The sequence below is a fragment of the Excalfactoria chinensis genome, chromosome 4, assembly GCF_039878825.1.
Source record: "Excalfactoria chinensis isolate bCotChi1 chromosome 4, bCotChi1.hap2, whole genome shotgun sequence".
In the NCBI taxonomy this organism is placed as follows: domain Eukaryota; kingdom Metazoa; phylum Chordata; class Aves; order Galliformes; family Phasianidae; genus Excalfactoria; species Excalfactoria chinensis.
Genome location: NC_092828.1, coordinates 43,217,713 through 43,238,961, shown reverse-complemented (window position 1 = coordinate 43,238,961; position 21,249 = coordinate 43,217,713). Strand labels below are relative to the sequence as shown.

Here is a 21,249-nt window from a genome sequence, read left to right as displayed (position 1 = left end):
AGCCCAAGCTGGTGGACAGGAAACTCAAGTGTGCCATGTGCAAGATGTTCTACAGCTGCTGTTAAAATAGCAAAGCAAAGGTAGTGCTGAGGTATTGAGCATGGCCGTTGATACAGAATTCTGGCAAATGAAGGTCTGATGAATCAGAATCTCTTGCTACTCATTTTATGTCCTTTGTGCAGCCAGCATTGAAGGGAGCTCTGAATTACTCCTAAATGTATAATTTCTCTACTTGCCAAAATACATTTCTTCTCCACAAAGCAGCAAAGTTATATTGGTTTCTATACTAGAGAGTATATTTTGGTAACCTGATTATGACTTTCCGGGTGTCCCCAGAACCTGTCAGTTCCTGCTATGTACAGCAAAGTAATTGCTGCTGCTCAGTGACTATAGCATAGTACCATAAAAATGTACTTTGGATAGTTGTTCCAAGGTTAATTTCTACTGTCTAAATGCAATCTTCAGATAGACAGTATTTATCCTTCCGCTGCTGTTGCAGCAGCAGGAGGCATAACAAAGCTGTATAGCTAAGAGCTCTTTGGCTATTACATTCCTCTGACAACCATAAGCAACTCTGTTCTTTTCACCATAGCTCCTAATCCAGTTGAATATTTCCCAGTTAAGATGGACTCTATCAGTAGAAGACTTGGTTAACTGGCACTAACTTGCATACAGTTGGTCTAGCTATCTTTTCTCAAGTACAGATGGCCTGAAATAATCTGATTTAGCAGCAATTGCAAAGGCCACACCACTAAGAGGAGTTCTGAAAACTTAGAGAGGAAGTTGTAAGGATAACACCATCTCTGTCACGTTTCTCAAGGTTACTTACACACATCGTCAGGCTTTTCCTCACTTAGCAGCACACAGCTGTAAGACAAGGCTGATGCTGCCAGCTTGACAGAGGAAGCGAAGGTATGATGGAAGCAGAGTGTTGGTGATACTATGGAGAAATTCATACAGCAAGAAATCAGCTGTTAGTAGCTGACAAAACAATAGACAAGATAGAAAAGAACCTCTGGTAGCTGAAGGGTCAAGTGATGTAAGACGGGCCAGAGAACAGCAGAACAGTTGGCAAGTCTCAGGCTGAAATGCTGAGCAGCTAAAAGGTCAAAGAGCAAGTCAAAGGCAGCATCTGGAAGAGCAAAAAGATCTTCCAGCTCCCAGATGTAACTCCCAACTAATGAGCCACACTGCCTCCAAGCATCTGACACTGAAAAACCCCAAATCCTGTTTACAGCTTCATACTTTACATAGAGAGAGTGATCAAAAGGACAGCTTAAAAACAACATAATTCACACATGCCACTGGTGAATACTTCAGCATTTACAGCATCATCTTACAAAAAGGAATTGATTAAGAGATGGGTCCAAACATGATTTCAGTACATAATCCTTCAGAGTATAAAAAAAGATTTGGCACTACTCTTTGTTCTCAAAGACTGATGGCCAAAAGCATCCGGGTATAGAAGTCAGCAAGCTCTCAGATACTCGGCTGCATGCTCTGGTAGGAAATCCAACACAACTTTCCATGCTGTCCTTCCACTCTCACAGCAGTTCAGGCCTCCTCTGTTTCTTGTAAAACTGACCAAGAGAATTAAGACGTTGCAAATTACATTTGCTAAGTATGCAAGTAGAGGGGGAAAAAAAACAAACTACATAGGTTAGTTTGTTAGCAGCAGCAGCAACCTCCTTCCAGATCTGCTGCAATTAACTGCTTCCTCAGTGCTTTCAGCTCACTTGCTACTTAGCAAAAAGCTGGAGGATGTGTAACTGTAATTCCCCCTTTGCATGAAGCATGCTCCACAACTTTGTAGAGAAAAAAAATCCCCTGTAATCACCAGGTCTCTTTTGTGCCTGCACCAGCAGCATCCCAGGGGCAGCTCTAAGGGCAGGTGTGCAGATACATCATGTGCACCATGCCTGCGAGTGAGCATGCTGACAGCAGAGAAGCCACCATGAACTGTATGCAGGTAGCAAGCACCCACCCTCTTTTGCAGCACAGTCTCCAGACCACAAATTTGGGCAATTCAGAACCAAAGGCTCAGGCCTGGCACACTCAGGAGTGCAGCCCCTTCCATTCCTACTCATTTCAGCAGCAGAGCCAATGTTTATGTTCTCCCTGCATGCCAGCCTCAGCAGGACCTAAACTTAACATAGATTTACTTCTGAGCAGGAATCACTACAGCTCTAATGCTTTTCAGAAATGTTTTATGTAAATGGTAATTGCCTCTGTCACTTGAAAACATTAACCATACCGATGAATTTCCACACTACAGAACTGGAGATAATACAGTCAACATTTTTAAAAGCATATGTATGTCTTTCCATGGAGAGAGCCAACACAAAATAAGCACCATTACTTTCTAGTTGGTATTTCCATCTTCAGCCTGGGAAGGTATTAATGCATACTTAGAGTTAACATTTCACTTCTTTAAAACCAAATTTGCAGTAGAATCACAGAGTCCAAAATCCCTCATATTTGCAGAAAGCAGTACTGACTCTCATACCCTCTAAAACTGCTTCAGTAAAAGAAAAAAATGATGCTGCAGTGCTACTTCTAATTAAGCCACTGCAGCACTGCCCTTTCTGGTAAAGCTCCCCGCTCACAGTATCCCCGTCTTCATTAACATCTGGACAATGATCTTAGAGGTCTCTTCCAACCTGACTGATTCCATGATTCCTAAGCCAACCTCAGGACACACAGTCTTGACTCTCAAAGTCAAGCAGTCTGCAAAAGGAAAGGTGGTTGCATTTACCCCAGACAGACACAAAGGAACACCACCACAAACACAGCAGACCCTGAATCCGCAGGAATGGACTGAGGACATTCATGTTCATGTAGTTTAATTTGTTCAGCACCTCCTTTAAGAGTGGTGAGCTATCCAGGGGAAATAAGTTCCCCCCTACTGTGAATGACAGCTCATTAACAGCATAAAACAACATTAAGCACGAAGTAGCATGATCTAACTTCTCCTACCAACTCCCTTCACAGCAGGGAGAACCTGTGTTTTATAAGTCTCGATCTGCACAGCAGAGTATCAGCATGCCCAAGGGGAAGGAGGTTACCAAGCACACACAGAGGGCCTCGCCATTTCACATTGCAACCAGGAACCTACATCGTTGCAGAGCCACTGCGCTCTAGGATTTTTAGCAGCTCTCAGCAGTACGTACATAGCACTATCACATCTTTCCCATCTCCTTGGTGGTCACTGCAGGAAAAAAAACAGGAGCAAGTCAAATTCCCTTCAAAGAAAAAAATGAGGTTTTCTGTCTCTCGCCTATTACAAGTATCAAATCTGTCATTGCAAAAATATTTATTTTTATTAAGATCACATTGTTTCCACACCTGTGACCTTGATGCTATCTGTAACCTGTACCAATGCCATCCTGCACTTCAAAAGCAATGTGTTTATCAGTGGAGAATACCAGCAGAAGAACAGAAAGAAGAAATGCCAGTATAAGGGATTCTGACTCAAACATCTTCATCCTTGTTTTTTTCTCTGCATCTGCAACCTGAGCAACACTCTCCAGGCACTGGATTGTGGTAAGCTCATAATTTCAGAGAGAACACCAGAGAAGCAAAGAGGGAAGGCACACTGATTGTGCACACATGGGCACAAAGTTATTTCAGAAGGTCCTAAACTCTCCAGACTAGCAATGGTTTTAAGTACTTCATTAAAAACTTGGACTAATGATAAGATATTACATATTACAAAGCAATACGGTCTCACTGACAACAGGTCATTTGCTACAATTTTTTTTTTTTATCTTCTGAATACTTCATTACATTTTCATGCAGCAGTTCCTCCATGTTAGAAGGTAAAATATACTGGTAGCAAGCCTGTAGGAGGCAATTCTGCTTATGAAAATTGTCTTGCTTATGCCAGCTTGAGTCATCCTTTACGTAAATTTAAGAAGCAAGTTTGATCAGAACAGATATAAGCTTGAGTAAGATTTTTCAGCATATCTTCCAATAGACACAGTGGTTCAAGACTGTACTTAGTCTTTCATGAATGCAAAATTATATGATTTATGATCCTAATCTACTCCAAAGCCAGCCTAAGAGTCCGAACACATGATATAAAGATATCAAACTCTATCAAATGCTTTTTCACTGAATACGAGAGATCATCATGGACACCACACAGATGCATAGAGAGAGAACAGGGGCAGAGCAGTAGTGGGCTCCTCCACACAACATAGGCTGAGCAGAACCACATCTAGTAGCTCTGATATCAGTCCATTGCACCCCATGCTTCAGCCCACACTGCAGAGATGTGGACCATAACCTATAAATAGATAGAAGAACCTACAATGTGGAAATCCTCTCTGCTGTACACAGAGGTATAGCTCCAATGCAATGCTTTCGTTTGCAGTGAACTTGCAGCTATATTTCATCAGGAACAAAAATGTTTCCGGCATTCCAGCTCTCTGCTAAATTAGACACAGACGATGGAGATATTTTCCAAACATATGGAAGACAACGCAGCTGAAATCCTAGCCAGGCCTTGAGAGATCCCATACATAAAGCACTAAGCTTTATACAGCACAAAAGGGACCTAGAAGGCTACTACTGTGCTTTCATTCTGTACTGTAATTTAGGATGATATTACGAGACTGAAACGTTAAAAGAAAGTAATAGAAGCCTTTCAAGTGCCCTTAAAGTCAGATGTGTGTGTGTCATGTATCTGGACAACTTCTGCTTTCAATGGAAGCCTGATCTCCACTTCAAAGGGAGGAAATTAGACAAAAGGGGAAAGAATGTACACCTAAGTGCTGGCGGCCCCAGGAAACCCAAGACCAAAGGGCTAACTCCATCAATTTCCCAACAGTCTGAAAGCACAAAGCCTACAAGATACTTAACCAAGAGCAACTGAAGGCCCAAGCTCTTGCACTCCTCCATCTCTGCCACCAGTTTATAATCTCTGCTCATTTAATTATTTGAATAATCACAGCACAGAAACATGAATTCTGCACATACATTGCTAATATAACTTCTGGTTATTACTACAGTAGGCAGCTTCAGCACTTGGGATCTTCCAAAGTGGAATGTAAATTCTGCATGTGATATCTTTCTCTGCCATTTTCTATTGCCTATGAACAAAACTTTCTAAACGGAGCACCCATTTCTGACTCAAGAGCCACAGAAGCTTTGTGAATGAGCTTAAAGCTGAATGGTTAACACATGATCTCCATGCAAGCAAGCACTTTGGTGTTCAAATAGTATCAAATACTTTGCTAGGACTATTGACCAGAGTATGTTAAGTAGGACGTAGGACTAGGACCAGAGAGTTACTGGTCTAGCCATACAGATTTCTTCTCACAATGACACGACTTCTGTATGTGTAATATATACGCACACACACACATATATATACACCAAAAACTTCAGGTGTTAGCAAACTCTTCCTGTTCTAAAACTGCTGGTGCACATACCATTAAAAAACACACACTGTAAGCAGATGGCCTGTCTGCAAGGTCCTTTGCACAGGAATTTTAAACTTTTTATGCTGGAGGGACAAGAATGCTCTAAACTGAGTTTTTACAAGCAGTTTCCAAAGTACGTTTCTTAGTAGTCTTAGACACCATAAAGGACCTTGTAATAGAGTCCTCCTGTCCATACTAAAATGGATTGTTTTTCTCAAAGAAGACACTAAATGAGCTAAGAATGAACTTGTCTTGCAATCTAAGATTTGTCTGCTATACCCTGAGAGCATTTCAATTTGCAACCTTATAGCAGTATCGACAGTATTACCACCATCACAGTCGCACAGAACTTTGCAGAAGCAGATGCAATAAGTAGGTCAACATCAGAGGATTTTTGCAGTGGACCTGTCACTGAAAATTGTGTACAGGACAGAAGTGAACACACAAAGATATATAGCCTCTCCCTGTTTTAAATTGTTTTTCCAACCCTGAAACGCTTATGAACCATTTAGAAGGAGTCTGAAAAAGGTACTCAAGAATAACACTTAACTTTTCCTGTGATATTTGCTCCAGACAACAAATTGTGCAAGATGGAACCGCAAGTACAACAAAGGAACTGAGGAACAAAACACACCCATCAATTTTAGAGTCTGGTTGTTGTCTGTTCAACCCAGAATCCATCATAGAGCAAGGATCAAATCCTATCTGAAGAGATCTACTTTTGCCAGGGAGTCTAACAACCAACCTAATATTGACCCTACACATCCAGAGTCTACCACCAGTGCATCATCACACACAAATCACAAGAGGTGACTCAAAGCCTGGAGAAAACATCACAGCCAGCTCTCTCAGCCTCGAAGAGAATGAGACAATAGTAGGAAAAAAAAAAACAGATAGCTCTTGAATAGTATTGTAGAGGCAATTTTTACATATGATTTTAAATGAGCAACAATATAAGCAAAGTAGACATTTATCATGTTGATTACTTGATGCTGATACCTGGCAATAAATCTTTGTATGTGTGATTTACTGCCAAATTCACATACAAGCTCAACTACGCATAACAGTTCCTGAGAAGATGAATAGCATCATTTTAAGGTTGTTAAAGCACAATTATGATCATGCTCCAACCAATCCATACTGAAGTTTGGGCTTCACGTTCTAAACCCCACATCTTCCTAAATATCTTCCCTTTCCAAATTTGATTTCAAATCCTGTTTCTCTTTAAAACTGGTGATTTCAGAAACACTCTAACACATGAAAATTCAACGAAGAGTATTATTACTTACATTAGACGCTGCTTTACAATATGTACTGAAAAACAAGCAATGCCTTTTTAATTTAAAACTAAGTGCATATATGCATCCCAGTAATGGTCACAATTACACAAATGAGCATTTTTTGGTGGGAAAAGTCTTCAGGAAGGTGGTTGACAAGCCCTGTTGCATATAACACCCAAAGGAATATTGCACAGCTCCTAGAAATAGGAAACCAACAGCATTAAGTGGTGGCAAACAGTTTCAATAATGCATCTTCTATGCAGACAGAACACTACCCTTATACTTGGAACACGCAGACAGAAATCTGACCCTGTACCCATGTCACACTTATTATGAAGGACTAAGTCATGATTTACCCCTTTTATTACTCAATTGAGAACCACACAAAGCATAAGAGAAATAGAAAGAAACTGAGAAGATGTCACCACAGTGGACAAACAAAAGGAAATCTAGACAAATCTGGATGTTATGAAAGCAACATATTTTCAACATGACTTTTGATTCTTCTCTTTAGCAAATGTGTAGCAAATGTGCTAAAAATCTAATCCCGGGTTATTTGAATTATAGTTCAGAAACACAAAATATCCCACAAGAACAGGCAAGCTTTTGCTGGTGAAAGCAGAAAGCCTGTGATAAACAGCATAGCACATGATGAAAGAAGTTTTAAAAGGAATAGATTTCAATACATTATTCCAAAACAAAGCTGCTCTAGTATCCCTCCATGCAGTTCAATGTACAGTAATACTTGTGCAGAGGAAGGAAGGGCACAAGCAGCTCTTGCAGTAGTGTAACACCTCCTGAGAGACTGCTGCAGAGCCTGGCTTACCCCAGCAGAGATCTCACATCAGGGCTTTGGGGGAGCATCCACCCAGAATGCACCTCAGGATCCCAGTTTTCATTCAAGCAGCCCTGCAATAAAGGTTATTCCATGCAGACATTTATATTTTCAGTCTGCAAGGCAAAGCCTTAGCAAGCTGTCTTGGCATCCCTAAAGAAAAGGCTTCAATACGGTCACATTTGGAAGTGATGAAACATTTTACACAACTCAGACTTAATCCAAGCAACTCCAGAGTTTTCCTTTCAATCCTAAGGAAATGGTTGCTTTTGGATAGAAGCGTAACTTCAGGATGCAAAAGATTACTTGATCCTCAAAAGAAGCACAGGAATGGCTTTTGATAGTCAAAGAGCAAAGGACACATTTTCTTCAGCCTATTTCTTGCAAGAAATCCACATTTTGAAAACACATTTTGTCTTCTCTAATTAAAATAGTCTGAACGGAATATAAAGTAGACATACATCTCTCTCCATTACTGTTTCCTAACAGCAGTAATACGTAACAAATTATTTCCAAACTCGCCCTCCAATTCAATCTGAAAAATAATAAATCATACCGACATATTAGTGGCTTATTTTGGGTGTTTGATTTTTCTCCACTGGAGACAGGGACAGCTTGGAAGGCATTCAGGGCAGAGGAATGAAGATGAGCATTTGGTTATACTGACGCCGTGACAGCCAAGAAAAGAATACAAAACATTCCACAGATGTTTTGAGGGTGCAAGCAGCAAGGAGAAAACAACAACTTAAAGGGAAAGATGACAAACACTGATGCACTGAAGCAGGCAATGCAGTGGTTTATGAAGTACATGAGCTATGTCCATGGGCATCGCTATAAACCAGTAGAGTCATCTTCCCACAGCATGTACGAGCAAGCAAATGTTGCCTCATTTAGGTAGCAGAAATAAAAACTATGCTCCACCTTCATCCATGTACATATTAAAAATAAAAATAAAAAATGCTCTGGATTGTATTCACGCAACTTCATGATCCTGACAACAACAATACCATAAACTCAAAGCTTTTGTGATAATCCCATACGTAAACACATCTATATTCTGAAAATAGAATTCTTTGATTGTTTACCAAACAATTTCCCAGTATTGCTACAGCCACTTGTTTAAGTTTCCCAGAGGTTTGAGGTTTGCATGGTTTCTTATCAAGATCACAGTTTTAAATGTGGTTCCAGCGTTACAAAAACACAGCAGTTCAGGTCAAAGCATCTTATTTACTGCTCACTGCTAATTACTTCTATTGCCTAGATAAGAAAAAACACAATTCAAAATCATTTTTACAATGCTTTGTACAAAGACAGTAGCAAACCTGCACAGGTTAAAACATCTTTGGGCACTGAACCCAATCCCTGCAGCAAGCAAGCTGCCAAGACATCACCAGCCACACTCTGGGCAAATTCTCCAAGCCCCATGCTAAGAACTGCTGTGAGGGAAAAGGACGTTCAGCAGCTCCAGCAAAATGCTGTGGATCATGAAGCTCATCCCAAACCTGTTGATGCACAGGTGTGCTCCCTGAATAAGTACATACATAATTTATTCTGGCCCATTATAGGCAGAGGCTGCAATGAGTGCCGGCTTGCAGTAGACCATGAACACATGGATGCCTTCTGATATCACAAGATAACTTTTACTCATTTACTCAAAATTTGCACAGCCACAAAAGGACCTTTGAAAATCTGGCTTCCAAAAGAATGAAAAATTAGCTCTTATAACAGCGTTTGTATCCAGCCATCACAAAAGCTTGCAAGAGTTTACTGTATCTCAATAACAATAAAATATTTCTGAAGAACAGCTTCTTTGTATTAACTGCAGAAAGCAACAGGAGCACTAGCATAACTATGAAAAAAAAAAAAGCACAAGTTACCCTGTAGAACTTAGCCCTGAATTAATTACTACTGGTATGGAGTGAGACATTCACAACCTACTTCACAACTTGCTATGCTTAAGCCTATTTGCACGGCTTTTAAAACGTTGCAACGTGCAAAAAATGAGAACAGGAAATTAAGGACGGCCCACTGAAAAGAGGGCTTCCTTTTAAGCGCTGCTCAGAAGAACCAGCCGCTTCAAGTTCAGCAGCTTGCCATTACACTGAAAACAATTCACAGGGCACTGCAGTGAGGATCATCTGTAATCACTTAAGTCATTTCACTTCTTTGTTCCCCCACCCAGTGCAGCGTTTTTGTGAAGTGCCACCCTGAGCTATTCAATAAAGTTTTCTTCAATTCTGCAGTCAGATAAAATCTAGAGTTGCTCTCGCTTGTGCTTGGTGTTTGCGATCAATAAGATGATCCTGTGTCTGTTCCCTGACTGATAGAGAATTAATTTTCCTGCAGTCATTCACTTGCAGACTGTTCACATATATCACCTCCTTCCCACAAATGCCTTACAAAGTTGAACAGCTGCACAGAGACGGGCATTTGTGCTGCCCAACAACAAAGCACGGCTATTAGCACCAAGCAAACACACTGAAGACATGCAGCTTGGGTAAACTGAAGGGTTTGAAAGCCTAGAGAGCCATGGCAATTACTCATTTTCTTCCAGACTTATATTTTTCCCTCAGCCCTGCCAGTGACATCATCCCATTTACACATCTCATCTGTACAGACACAGAGAATAATATATGTCTAAACACAGATCAGCAACACTTCTCCAAGAGGCACTGATTCAGCACCCTGCTCTTCCTGTAATAGCTTTCTCACACCCCACAGCTGATTGGCAGCGGCCAAGTTGGTAGATCCCTACCCTGTATCAGAGAATCTCCTGGGTAGAAAAGGACCATAATGATCATCTGGTTTCAACCCCCCAATAATATGCAGGGCCACCAACCACCAGACCAGGCTGCCCAGAGCCACATCCAGCCTGGCCTTGAATGCTTCCCGGGATGGGGCATCTGCAACCTCCTTGGGCAACCTGTTCCAGTGCGTCACCACCCTCTGAATGAAAAACTTTCTCCTAATCTCTAACCTAAACCTCCCCTGTCTTAGTTTAAAACCATTCTCCCTTGTCCTATCACTATCCACCCACGTAAACAGGTGTTTCCCCTCCTGTTTAAACACTCCTTCCAAGTACTGGAAGACCACAGTGAGGTCTTCCCAGAGCCTGTACATTGCATACAATTACTCGACTCATCACCTTCCAACCAGGGCAATTCCGTGGGGTTTTCTGAGAAACGTGGGACAGACCAGAGGGTGGCAGAAAATACATGGTCAGAAAAATACTAAAACTATAGAGCTTTTCCAGAAACCACCTAGTAGTACCTGTTGCTAAACACACAGCAACACAGCATTATACATCAACCCGACATCTAAAGATTTCATCTATTAGTTGAAAAAGTGTTAATAAAGCAATAATTAATTCACAAGGCTAAAGTTAATCCTAGATGCTACCGGCAGAAACTGAATAGCAACAGGCCCAAGGGCAATGGCTTCAGGATCTCCTAGCCAAAGTAGCTCTGACTTCTCTTTCCACAAACAAACAAAAATAAGAGTAGGAAACATTCACTGTTCCCTTTTGGTGGGCTCCTTGGTTGAGAAAAACCTGTTTATCTGGTGAATTCAACACTAACCTCCATGTTAAGACTGAGGCTTCCCTCCCCCCCCTCCTGCCGTCCACCTGCAACTTCAGAGGCCACAAGACTAGTCAGCAGACTCTCTCATGAAACTTTTCCAACTCCTCCACCTCCATTTCCTGCTTCACAAAACTCACAGCTAAAACAACCATTCATCTTAATGTTACAATGGATTGCCAACCCCCTTCACGTTGCTGCTATCCCAGGACAGGGAATAATCACCTTCCATTCTGCTGGAAACCAATACCCTTCTGACGGAAACCTGGGCAGAACCAGTCCCTTCACATATTGACTTTCAGCAAAAACAGTCTCTTTCTTGAGAGATCTTTCAGCACCACCAAAAATATCACAAGTTGTAGCTTAAAGATACTCTCTAAAGGGCTCTGCAAAATTTTAATAGGCTGGTTAGTTAAAAGGGGAAGAAACTGCAGGATCATGTCATGATTTCCACAGTATTTTACTTTTTCCAACCTTAAGAGCCTTGAAAAAATGTACAAATGACAAACTAGCCAAAAAACAACAGCTTTTTTTTGTTCAGCTGTCAGCGAGTTCCAGAGCAGGCAGTTTGCTCCTATCAGTTTCCAAGCAATGTGTCTAGGCATCCAGGCTGCACAGCTAGGAGAGCCATTCAAGCCTTCTGGCTTTTAAATACATCCAGAAAGCTTGTTCAACAAGCCTATTTGGCACTGATTTCTTTCTTTTTTCTAATAAGTCATCTTTTCAGTTTTGTGATAGACTTCAGCCCTGTCACTGTTTTCTACACATATGTGCTAAAGAAGCTGTGCTCCTTCCTGCTTCTAAGCCCAAGTAACCCACATTTTCCATGTGCCCAGCAGCACTTTCAGCTTGTTTCTGAGACTCTCTATGTTCTATGTTTAAGCCTAGCCATGAACTTCACGCTGACCTAAAAAGGACCTTGTGACAACTCAGTAGTTTCTGAGCTCACATCCCATAGTCTGCACTAATCCTTTTAGCTGCACTGTTACACCACAGCCAGCATTCAACAAGTGCTGGCTGAAGCTGTCAGCAGTTTCCTCAGGCAGGTTTTAGACATGCTTGCTATTTGGCTTCCATCCTTCTAGGCAATTCCACAATGCCATCAGTTACTCACAAGTGTGTGCAACACTTCATTCCCTGAAACCATGAGAAGGTGGATCACAAGTGAGAACAACCTTATATACTGACATAAACCAAAACCTACTTTATCTTACCTACTGACCTAACCTCAAGAGCACTGGGTAGGTAAATGCAGGCCTTTCAACTCTAGCTGTGTGTCATAATTTCTGAACAGTGTAGTTTCCACATAGGTAGGAGATGAACAGCTGATGGGACAATTTCACCTACAGATCCTAAAGTTCTACTGTATCAGGCCAGGAGGTTTCTCTGTTGATAGTCAAAAAAGCAATTCTTGCTGGAAATCGCAGACCAACTAAACTTACACAAGTCATTGTCTGACTAGCCTAGAAATCCCTCCATCAGAAGACATGGTTAATGTATCCCAGTTTTTTCCTGTGAGCATGCCACAGTTAAAACAGGCCAACAGGGACCATTCTTTAAACAAAATTTTCTTTTATCCCATCTCATCTGCATGTTCATCCCAGACTTAATCACTTAAAACCAACAGTGGAAAACAGAAATTGTCTCTCGAGAGGAAGAGAAGGTATGTGCCAGGCTTACTACAGAATAGGGCTTCTATTTGCATGCTACCAAACTTTATGAAGTTCTTCAGGATACCAAGATTTATATTTAATTTAATGGGAATTATCACAGCACTTTGAGTTCTTCAAGACTACATTAACTAAGATGCACACAAACCATACCTCACAAAGAACCTCTGATCCCCAGCTAGGGATGAAAGGAGCAATGAGGCCATGAATCAGTAAGGTATGCAACTTTATATTCATGTTAGAACGCTATTTAAGGCAACATGGCAGAAGAAACTGAACAGCCCACTGGTCTGTCAGACAGAGCAGTCCATCATGTGGCACCTCCAAGGTTCATAACAAGTGAATCTTCTAACACACTGGACTTTTTCAGCAAGAAGGAAGTACAAAAAGTAATAAAGAAATGAAATCAAGCCACTCCACAGTAACACGTTATCACAGATACCACTCACAGCCTCTGCTCTGCCCCAAGAGCCACACTGTACAGAGATACGTTGCATAATTTCTGGCATAAGAAGTATTACCAAGCTACAAGTACCTTTATAAGGGAGAAGTATAACAGACCCAAGGAAAAGTTTCATTTCATCCATACCAAGTGCCACAAGCCCAGGCAGGACACCAAGCTGAAAACCCAAGAGAATTCTGCTTCTTAATGACACCCTGCACTGCCACAAAGGTGAACAGAGCTACCAGAGCACAGGACACATGTTTAAGCTCAGAGCCTCTCAAACCTCAACTTCTGCATGTATCAGCACAACCCAATTGCTCTGCCAGCAGTCCAGCAGGACTATCAGCCTGCGAGCACAATCAGATCAGTTCCCTGCTTGCCCTACCTGTGCACAGCAATGCCTCTCTGACACCTGCCCATTCTTCCAGATCCTCAGAAAAGCAGCTGAAATGCCACTCAGGCTTGCCTGCTGATATCTCTCAGCAGCACAGCTCACAGCCCATTCTTCCAGTTTTCCTCTTGTCACTGTAGCAGCATGACCTTTTCATTATTGTTTCCTTGTCCTGGACTCGTTCAGTGCTTGCTATAATAGCACAGGCTAGAAATTATTTCCTTTACTGGCTATTTCCATTAGATATTGTACAGTAATTTCACACTACTTACTGGACACTTATGGAGCAACAATGAACGTGTCCTTGTGGCTAGAAATGACATCATTTTCTGTTACAACCTAGGAAAAAAAAGAAAAACTCACGTCTCAAAGCCTTTCTGCTCACACCGGGTGATGAAGACCTCCGAAGCAGTGTCCCAGGAGTGACAACATCAAATAAGGTACAGACATCTGACGGGAGCCTCGGCATTTAGAATTTTTTTTCCTGATGCTAGCAGAGGATCACTCCGATGCTAAACTCCTGTTCTTCAGATCTCCAGCTGCCAAGGACAGGTATCGGGAGCTGTGAGCCTGCATTGTACAGCTCTGCTGCATGAAAGCTTAATCTCGTTATGTGATAAATAGTCTTGACACTGAACATGCCATGTGGCACACACTCAACTGGCTGCTTTAGTCCCTTCCCTGTGCGAGTCCCGCACAGCAAAGGGCAGCGCCACAGCTGATGCTGCATATGTATAGCCTAAGTAACAGCTGACCAGATCGGAGCTGAATTGCCACATCAAGAAAGCAGAATTGATTGCAACATCAATGTTGGGATATAGTAAATTCTTCAGAATTAGTCAGGTTTCCAGATTCAAGCTCATGGTTGACTTGCTGGAGAACAGAACCCTCAGAGGAAAAGTAATGAAAAAGATCCTACCGTGAGCAAGATGGGGGTTTGCTGCTGATTGTATTTTCATCCTGGCACACTGTGTAACACATATGAAGTATTTCTGTGGTAAGAGACTACTCCTCTCTTTCAATTCAGTTCATGCACATAGAACACAACCTTCCAAATCATTAAACACAGCTTCTTCTGAAGCCAGCCCCATGGTTACTTCCAGAATGAAAAAGCATTGTCAAAATAGCTGCTGTAATATTTCCCTATGCTGCACTCCCACAGTCCCCAGTCAGGAATTTCTGACTGCAAGAAACCTTTGTTTCACATCCCAGTTCACTCACGGACAGCCTATACCCATTTACTCCTGCATTGCCACCTAAACTAACAGTACCTTCCCACTTATACTAGCTTATACAAAGCCAGTTCTGATTTCTGCAAACAGACAAGCTTATACAGATAACGGAGCAACCCAAAAGCACCTAGTCCCTTTTGCTTACAAACAGATAAATGGTGTTTTTCCTTCCGCTTTTAGTATTTGAAGCCATGACTTGTTGCAGTGCCTTCTGACAGCTTCTTGCTGTTCATTCAGGTGTCCCTTGACAGAAAAGCCCAGTCTAGGCAAGCCTACTAGCATAAGTCCTAGTGACAGTACAACTGAGCCACACATTCAAACATAAAACCTGTTTGTTTCATATGTTACAGCTATCTCCCCTGAACCTGTGCTCCTGCCCAGAGTGAAAGCATGTGAGCCATTAAACTCACTTGAAATCACATGGTTTTGATTACCACTCTCCATTTGCTTCTTTTTCCCCCCACTAGGTTTTTCTGGTTGTTTTTGTTTTGCTTTGAAACATTCAGGGTTGAGCATCTAAGCCCATAACTGCTACAAAATAAAGCAAGCTGACATCTCTTGTGTTTAATTATTTCACAAGTTTGGGCTTCAAACTTCTCAAGCCCTGCAGTAACGAGGACATGTTTCATAACAGTTGGAAGTCCTTCCCCACATTAATAACTGCTTACTTTCAGGTGAATTCATTTGCTTTTACCTAAGCTGTATTTTAAATGCAACTTTCATGTCTTCAGACTGCCGTGCAACAAAACCGTATGCTTTTACTATTTCTAAAAATAATAGAATGAATGATGCAGCAAGTGAACCTGTCTTACAGCAAATGCTGAAGGGTATTTTCCCACACAATGGAAAAAAATTAGTTCCTAGCCTTACAACAGTTATTAATTTGCAAGGCAGTGTTGCTACTACATTTTCTTTCCATAACTTGATTTTCAACTGAACTTCAGACCTCTTATTGAATTAAGCTTTATGAACAGGACTTTTCCCATTCACTTCTATACTTGACAAATTTCACATCAAAGTTACTCATATGAAAACACCACGGGCTCCTGCAGTGCTGATGATTAGGGTCCCCAGTACTATAGGGAGCATCATAACACCAAGCCCATCTGCAAATCTCACATTCTAGGAGATTCCTTTCTGCTCTGCTAAATGCAGAACCTAAGCAGGCTTTTCACTTGCAAACCTAAGAAATCCCAGTCCTTAATATATAATAATAAAAAGAAAAAAAACAGTTGCATCAGTATCTCCAAGCCCCAAAATAGGTCTTCTGACACCTTTATTTATCTTAATGCTTAAAAGAAACTAGAGGAGGGGGAAAAAAAAAATAGAAAAAAGGAAAGTCTGTGGGAGCAGCTGCACAAATACTGCAGCTGCCAGAGACAGAGCTACTCTCCAGCATCCAGATTTCATGTTTTGTGTTGTGCAATACACTTTGCAGAGGATAACCACAGTGACTTTGCATGCACGTGATGTAGGGTTTTGATCTCAGTTGTGGCTGTGAGGCAAAAAGCTCCACATAGAGCTGCCAGAAGTCAACACACTCAGGTCTGTGTGCCTAGAGCAGAGATGGACACCGAGAGCCTTAGGGAAAACTCCCAGGCATATAGGTTATAGAACAAATACACTGCTTGCTGTGATTTCTTATGGATAACACCTTGGAACTATCATAGAAAGCAAAGTTCCTTATGGTTCAAGGATTTACATGAGCTTTTTCCTCAACATGCTTCAAATCAGTAAAAGCTCCTACCCGTCCTAATGCCCACACATTTCTCACTGAAGAAAAGCAAGTGTTCCAGGACAGCAAGAATCTATGCCAAGCTGTCTGCTGCAATCGTTCAGCTTCTTCAAACAAGGTTAATTTCTCCCAATTAATACATTTACAAACAAAACAGAACTGTAACAACAAACAGCAGCTTTGATGGGCCAAAGTCATCCCTGCAGCCCAGCACGCTACGTTGGGCTGAAGTTTAGGTCTCAGTAACAAGCAGAAGCAACACAAGCCCAGGATGTCACTCTCAATTAGCTACCCCTTTCAATCTGGGTTTTCCCCTTACTAAACACAACTCTTCCCAGCAAGCATTTGTGTATCTGAATTATACTTCGTTTAAATCTTACATGGACACAGTCCTACCTCCTTCCATTTCTTGCAGACCCACCACTTTTGCTCTTAGGTATGCCCCTCTTAGAGCCCATGTACTGGAAGAAAAGTTGCCTCTCCTCTCAGGTAAGCAGCAATAAAGCAAGAGGGAGTGGCCTTATATCACACCAGGAAAGATTCGGATTGGATATCAGGAAACATTTCTTCTCAGAAAGAGCTGTGATACAGCAACACAGGCTACTAAGGGAGGTGGTACAGTCACCATCCCTGGAGGTGTTCAGGAAACTTGGAGATGTGGCAATGAGAGATGTGGTTACTGGGCATGGTGGGGACAGGTTGGACTGGATGAACATTTCCAACACTAATAATTTTATGATTCTGTTGTTCTGTAAAATTGCCTGTTCACCCTCCCCTTGCCAATCAAGCTTTTTAGCTTCTATAGCACTGAGTGTCTGTTCTGTTTGGCAGGCAAAGTTTAGCTATCCAGTTAGATCTCCAACCCACTCTAGAAGTGGCAGCAAAGGTAGGAAAAAGACAGAAATAAACCAGTTAATTCTTGGAAGCAAAAGACACAAAAAACATCTCTTCTTAAGATGAACTCTTCTTAACTGACAGGACACTTAACTGCACAGAACTAAACATAGGAAAAAGAAAGGTATTTCAGGACAAGAAGCTGTATAAACACTACCAAAGGAATTCAACACAAGCTGCTGAAATTTGTCTTGCTGGGCCACAGCACATAGAAGCCCCTCTAAATGAAACAGTACCGCAGTGATCAGAACAAGTTTATTAAAGTTAACAGCACTGTGCTCCTGCAGTGCCCCCAGCCCAGTGAAGAGTGGCATTTTGATCAGAAAGGCCTAACAAGAACCAGACCTGGGCTGGACAAACAGAATGAACTCAAACAGTTAACAGGTAAATTGCAGACTGTGACTGCAAATGAGATGCTATCTCAGTGCAGGTGGTTTGCAGTCTCAGGGGAACTCACTTATTTTGCTGCTTAGCCAGTGGCTTCGAAGTAGAAATAAGAACTGTGCAGCTGACAAGTAGCAGGGAAGCTGCTAGAGACAAACAGGAAAGGTGGCTGACAGCCACCAACCTGTGCGTTCCTGTTCAACAGATGCATGAGTGGCAAAGAACTGACAATACCCAACAGTACTGGGCATCTGCTCAACATAAGCACCCCATCACCAGCATCACCACCAGGTGATATAATGAGGACAGAGGAAAAAAAAAATGCAACATGTCTTTGTATTGCAACAGGACTGCACCTAAAGAATCGCCTCCAGTGAGGATATTCAAATGTTTAAGAGTTTCTGAGAACTGGAAAGCATTTGAAGGGTGGAATAAAGAACTGGAGAATACATTGATGGAACTGGGTTTTTCACTTCTAAAAAAAGAAGGTGAATAGAAAGATAGCAGCTCCATAGGGAGCAGAAACATGAAATGAGAAGGCTATCAAGCATACAAAAAGCTAGTAAGAACCAGAGCTGGTAGCTAAAGACAGTGAAACACAACAAGTAGTATAACACATACTGTAAGGACTGATGACGACAACATGAGTGAGTATATAGCAGAACACTGGACTGAGATTGTCAGCTGTTAGTAATAGAAAACTCACACTCAGTGCTTTCTCCCACTGTTTTACTTGCCTGACAATTGAAAGAGAATACATCCTTTGCTCTTCTTCAGGAGCCTGACAGCTAACTTACAGTCAGCTCACCCACAGGAGAATTCACAAATGCCAGCCCAGTGCTACAGTTTAACTGCCACAATCTGCACCAGGAATCTTTAAAAAGAAACAGGTCAAGCAGTCCCCCACCTAACCTGTGTAAAGCAAAGAAGTAGCAGCTCCAGGAAGAAAGCATATTTCTAAAGGCCATCCGGTTGCCGTAAACACCAAGCAGCCTGCAGTGAAGACAGCTAAGTGTAATGGGATGCAAATTACTTCAAGCTACCTACTGTGAACTATGACTCTGTTTTTCCCTAGTGTGTCTGAACAAAAAAATTAAAAAAAAAAAAATTAAAAAAAAAAATCACATATTGAATCAAGCAACAGGAGCTGAAGAGATCCTGAGAGCTGCTGTGTGTTACAGCTGCACCAGGAGCTCACAGGGGATTTCTGTTTCTTCTTACTTCTCAAGACACAGCCTCATCACAAGTGCAAACCCATTACTTAGGAGGCAGTTCTCTTGAAGAGATCTCCATTTCTCCCATCTACAGAAAACTGAACCCAGCTTTAGGACAAGAAGTTAAAGCCACCATCACATACTTAACCTTTTGTGTGCATACATGTACTTAATTCCAAAACTGACCCTACTTTATCTCATTTAGGAATGGAAGCAGAGAGAAGTCCAAAGAAAAACACAGCTGGGAGACAAGGGAGCAAGTCAAAGCAGCAGCAGACATAACTTTAGACATCACACATGAAGACACACAAGTTTTAAGCACATTTATTTTTAACACAACCCACAGCATCACATAATGGAAGATACTTTTTGCAATAACAAAGCCTGCCACAACACAGGAATTTCATAGGGATGGGAGATCAAACTTAACTTTGCTTTTCCCTCTGCCTGTAGCTCCATGTGCCTTCCATGAGCATGGCACACCACTTAACCGATTTCATAGAATAGTTTGGGTAGAAAGAGGCCTTTAAGTCCATTTAGTTCCAGCCCCCTGCTATAGGCAGGAACACCTCCCTCTAAACCAGGCTGCTCAAAGCCCCATCCAGCCTGGCCTTGAATGCTTCCAGTTAGGGGGCATCCACAGCCTCGCTGGGCAACCTGTTCAAGTGTCTCACCACCTTCACAGTAAAGAACTTCTTCCTGATACCTAGTCTAAATCTACCCTCTCCCAGTTTAAAACCATTTCACCTCATCCTGTTGCTACGTGCCCTCATGAACAGTCCCTCCCCAGCTTTTCTGTAGGAGGGAATTCTGGCACTATGCCTTGTCCCTTACATAGGTAGCATACCCTCCCTTAACTCTTCATCCAAGGGGAACCTAATCCCTGGATATACAGGAAGAGAGTGTCACCATACAGGTACAGAACTACACCACCACTGAAGCACTTAATGGCTTCATAATACAGTTGGTTTAATAAGAGTTGTTGTCTTCTCTCATCGCAAACACAATTCAGATAAACATTAGACAAATTCAAAGTACTGCCTCTATGCTTACACAAGGAATTCATTTGGTTTCTTATTTCTACCTACACAGGATAAGGGCGCCTAACTAAAAAAGACCACGCAGCTTATTTCTGTTGTGCAAAGTTTCTAACATCACATGCAATTTAGTTGCCGCTAAAGCACACCCCCACCCCCGTCTGACAGCCTGCATACACGTTACTGAGAACAGATAAACGTTCCGTACAACTCAAATCACCAGCAGAAAAAAAAAGACAACTGCCGCTTTATCTTAAAAAGAAACCTGCTTGGTAGGTCTGAAATCCGCAGAAGATCCCCTAACTCGTGGGCGATTACAATCAAAGTGCTCGCTGTAAGTTTGTCCCAGCGAGCTTGATACCGCTGAAAGCTTACTACAGACATTTACAAAGAAGAAAAGAGATGTTAAGACGAGCATCGTCAATCCAAAGACTAACATTAGCGTAGGGATGACAGAACGCACAAAGGGCTCCTTTTGATACCGAGTCCCACAAGTAGTCGGATCGCGCATCTTTCGCTCGCATCCCCTGAAAGAGACAGAAAGGCGTGCTGCTGTCGGGTCTACGGGAAGGCTGAGAAGAGCAGCGCACAGCCGCACGGAACGCGGCACCCCTCGGCAGGAAAGAGCAGCCCAGGACGCACCAACAGCTGCCGCCCCGCTGCCCGCTCGGCAGCAGTCGTTTGCCCGCTGTACGCCTCCGTTTTGTCACCCCGACGGAAATCACAGCCTCCCTGTCTGCCCCTCTTCCAGCGGGAGCCCCACAGCTGCCCGGCACAAGGGCTCCTACCTTCCGCAAGCGGGGTCGATGCTCTCCCCCATAAGCGTGGCGGCTTCCCGAGACAAATCGGGAGCCGTGACAGCTGGGTTTAGCCCGCTCGTACTTCCAAGTCGCTTTCTTTTCCCCCTCTCGGCAGCGCTCGGAGGTGGCTCCCTCCGGCCGTCCCTAAGGAAGCAGCCCAAGAAGTTGGGAAGCGCGACCGCGCTGCGGATGCGTGCACGCACAGCCCAGAGGTTGGAGCTGCCTCCCAGGGCCGGCCCTCAGACGCAGCCCAGGGTTTCACGTTTCATTGGCGGCTCCAGATGAAGCCAGCCGCCTGCCCGCACATCTCCGGACGCGCCGCATCCCA

The 21,249-nt window shown here is 42.5% G+C and overlaps 1 protein-coding gene across 3 annotated transcripts in view; it reads right to left on the bottom strand.

Moving 5' to 3' along the window:
* ARHGAP24 (Rho GTPase activating protein 24) overlaps positions 1 to 21,249 on the bottom strand; it is a 196,473-nt gene that overhangs the window by 129,094 nt on the left and 46,130 nt on the right. The window contains exon 1 of one of the 3 annotated variants that reach the window (XM_072334911.1): positions 20,910 to 21,142. The exons of 1 other annotated variant lie outside the window; for it this stretch is intronic. Coding sequence is in view for 1 of the 2 variants with exons in the window: in XM_072334910.1 (XP_072191011.1) it covers positions 13,989 to 14,094 (106 nt within the window). In the remaining variant the exon portion in view is untranslated. Of the gene's footprint in view, positions 1 to 13,988; positions 14,324 to 20,909; positions 21,143 to 21,249 lie in introns of those variants that run through there. One more of the 3 variants, XM_072334910.1, reaches the window with a different exon arrangement.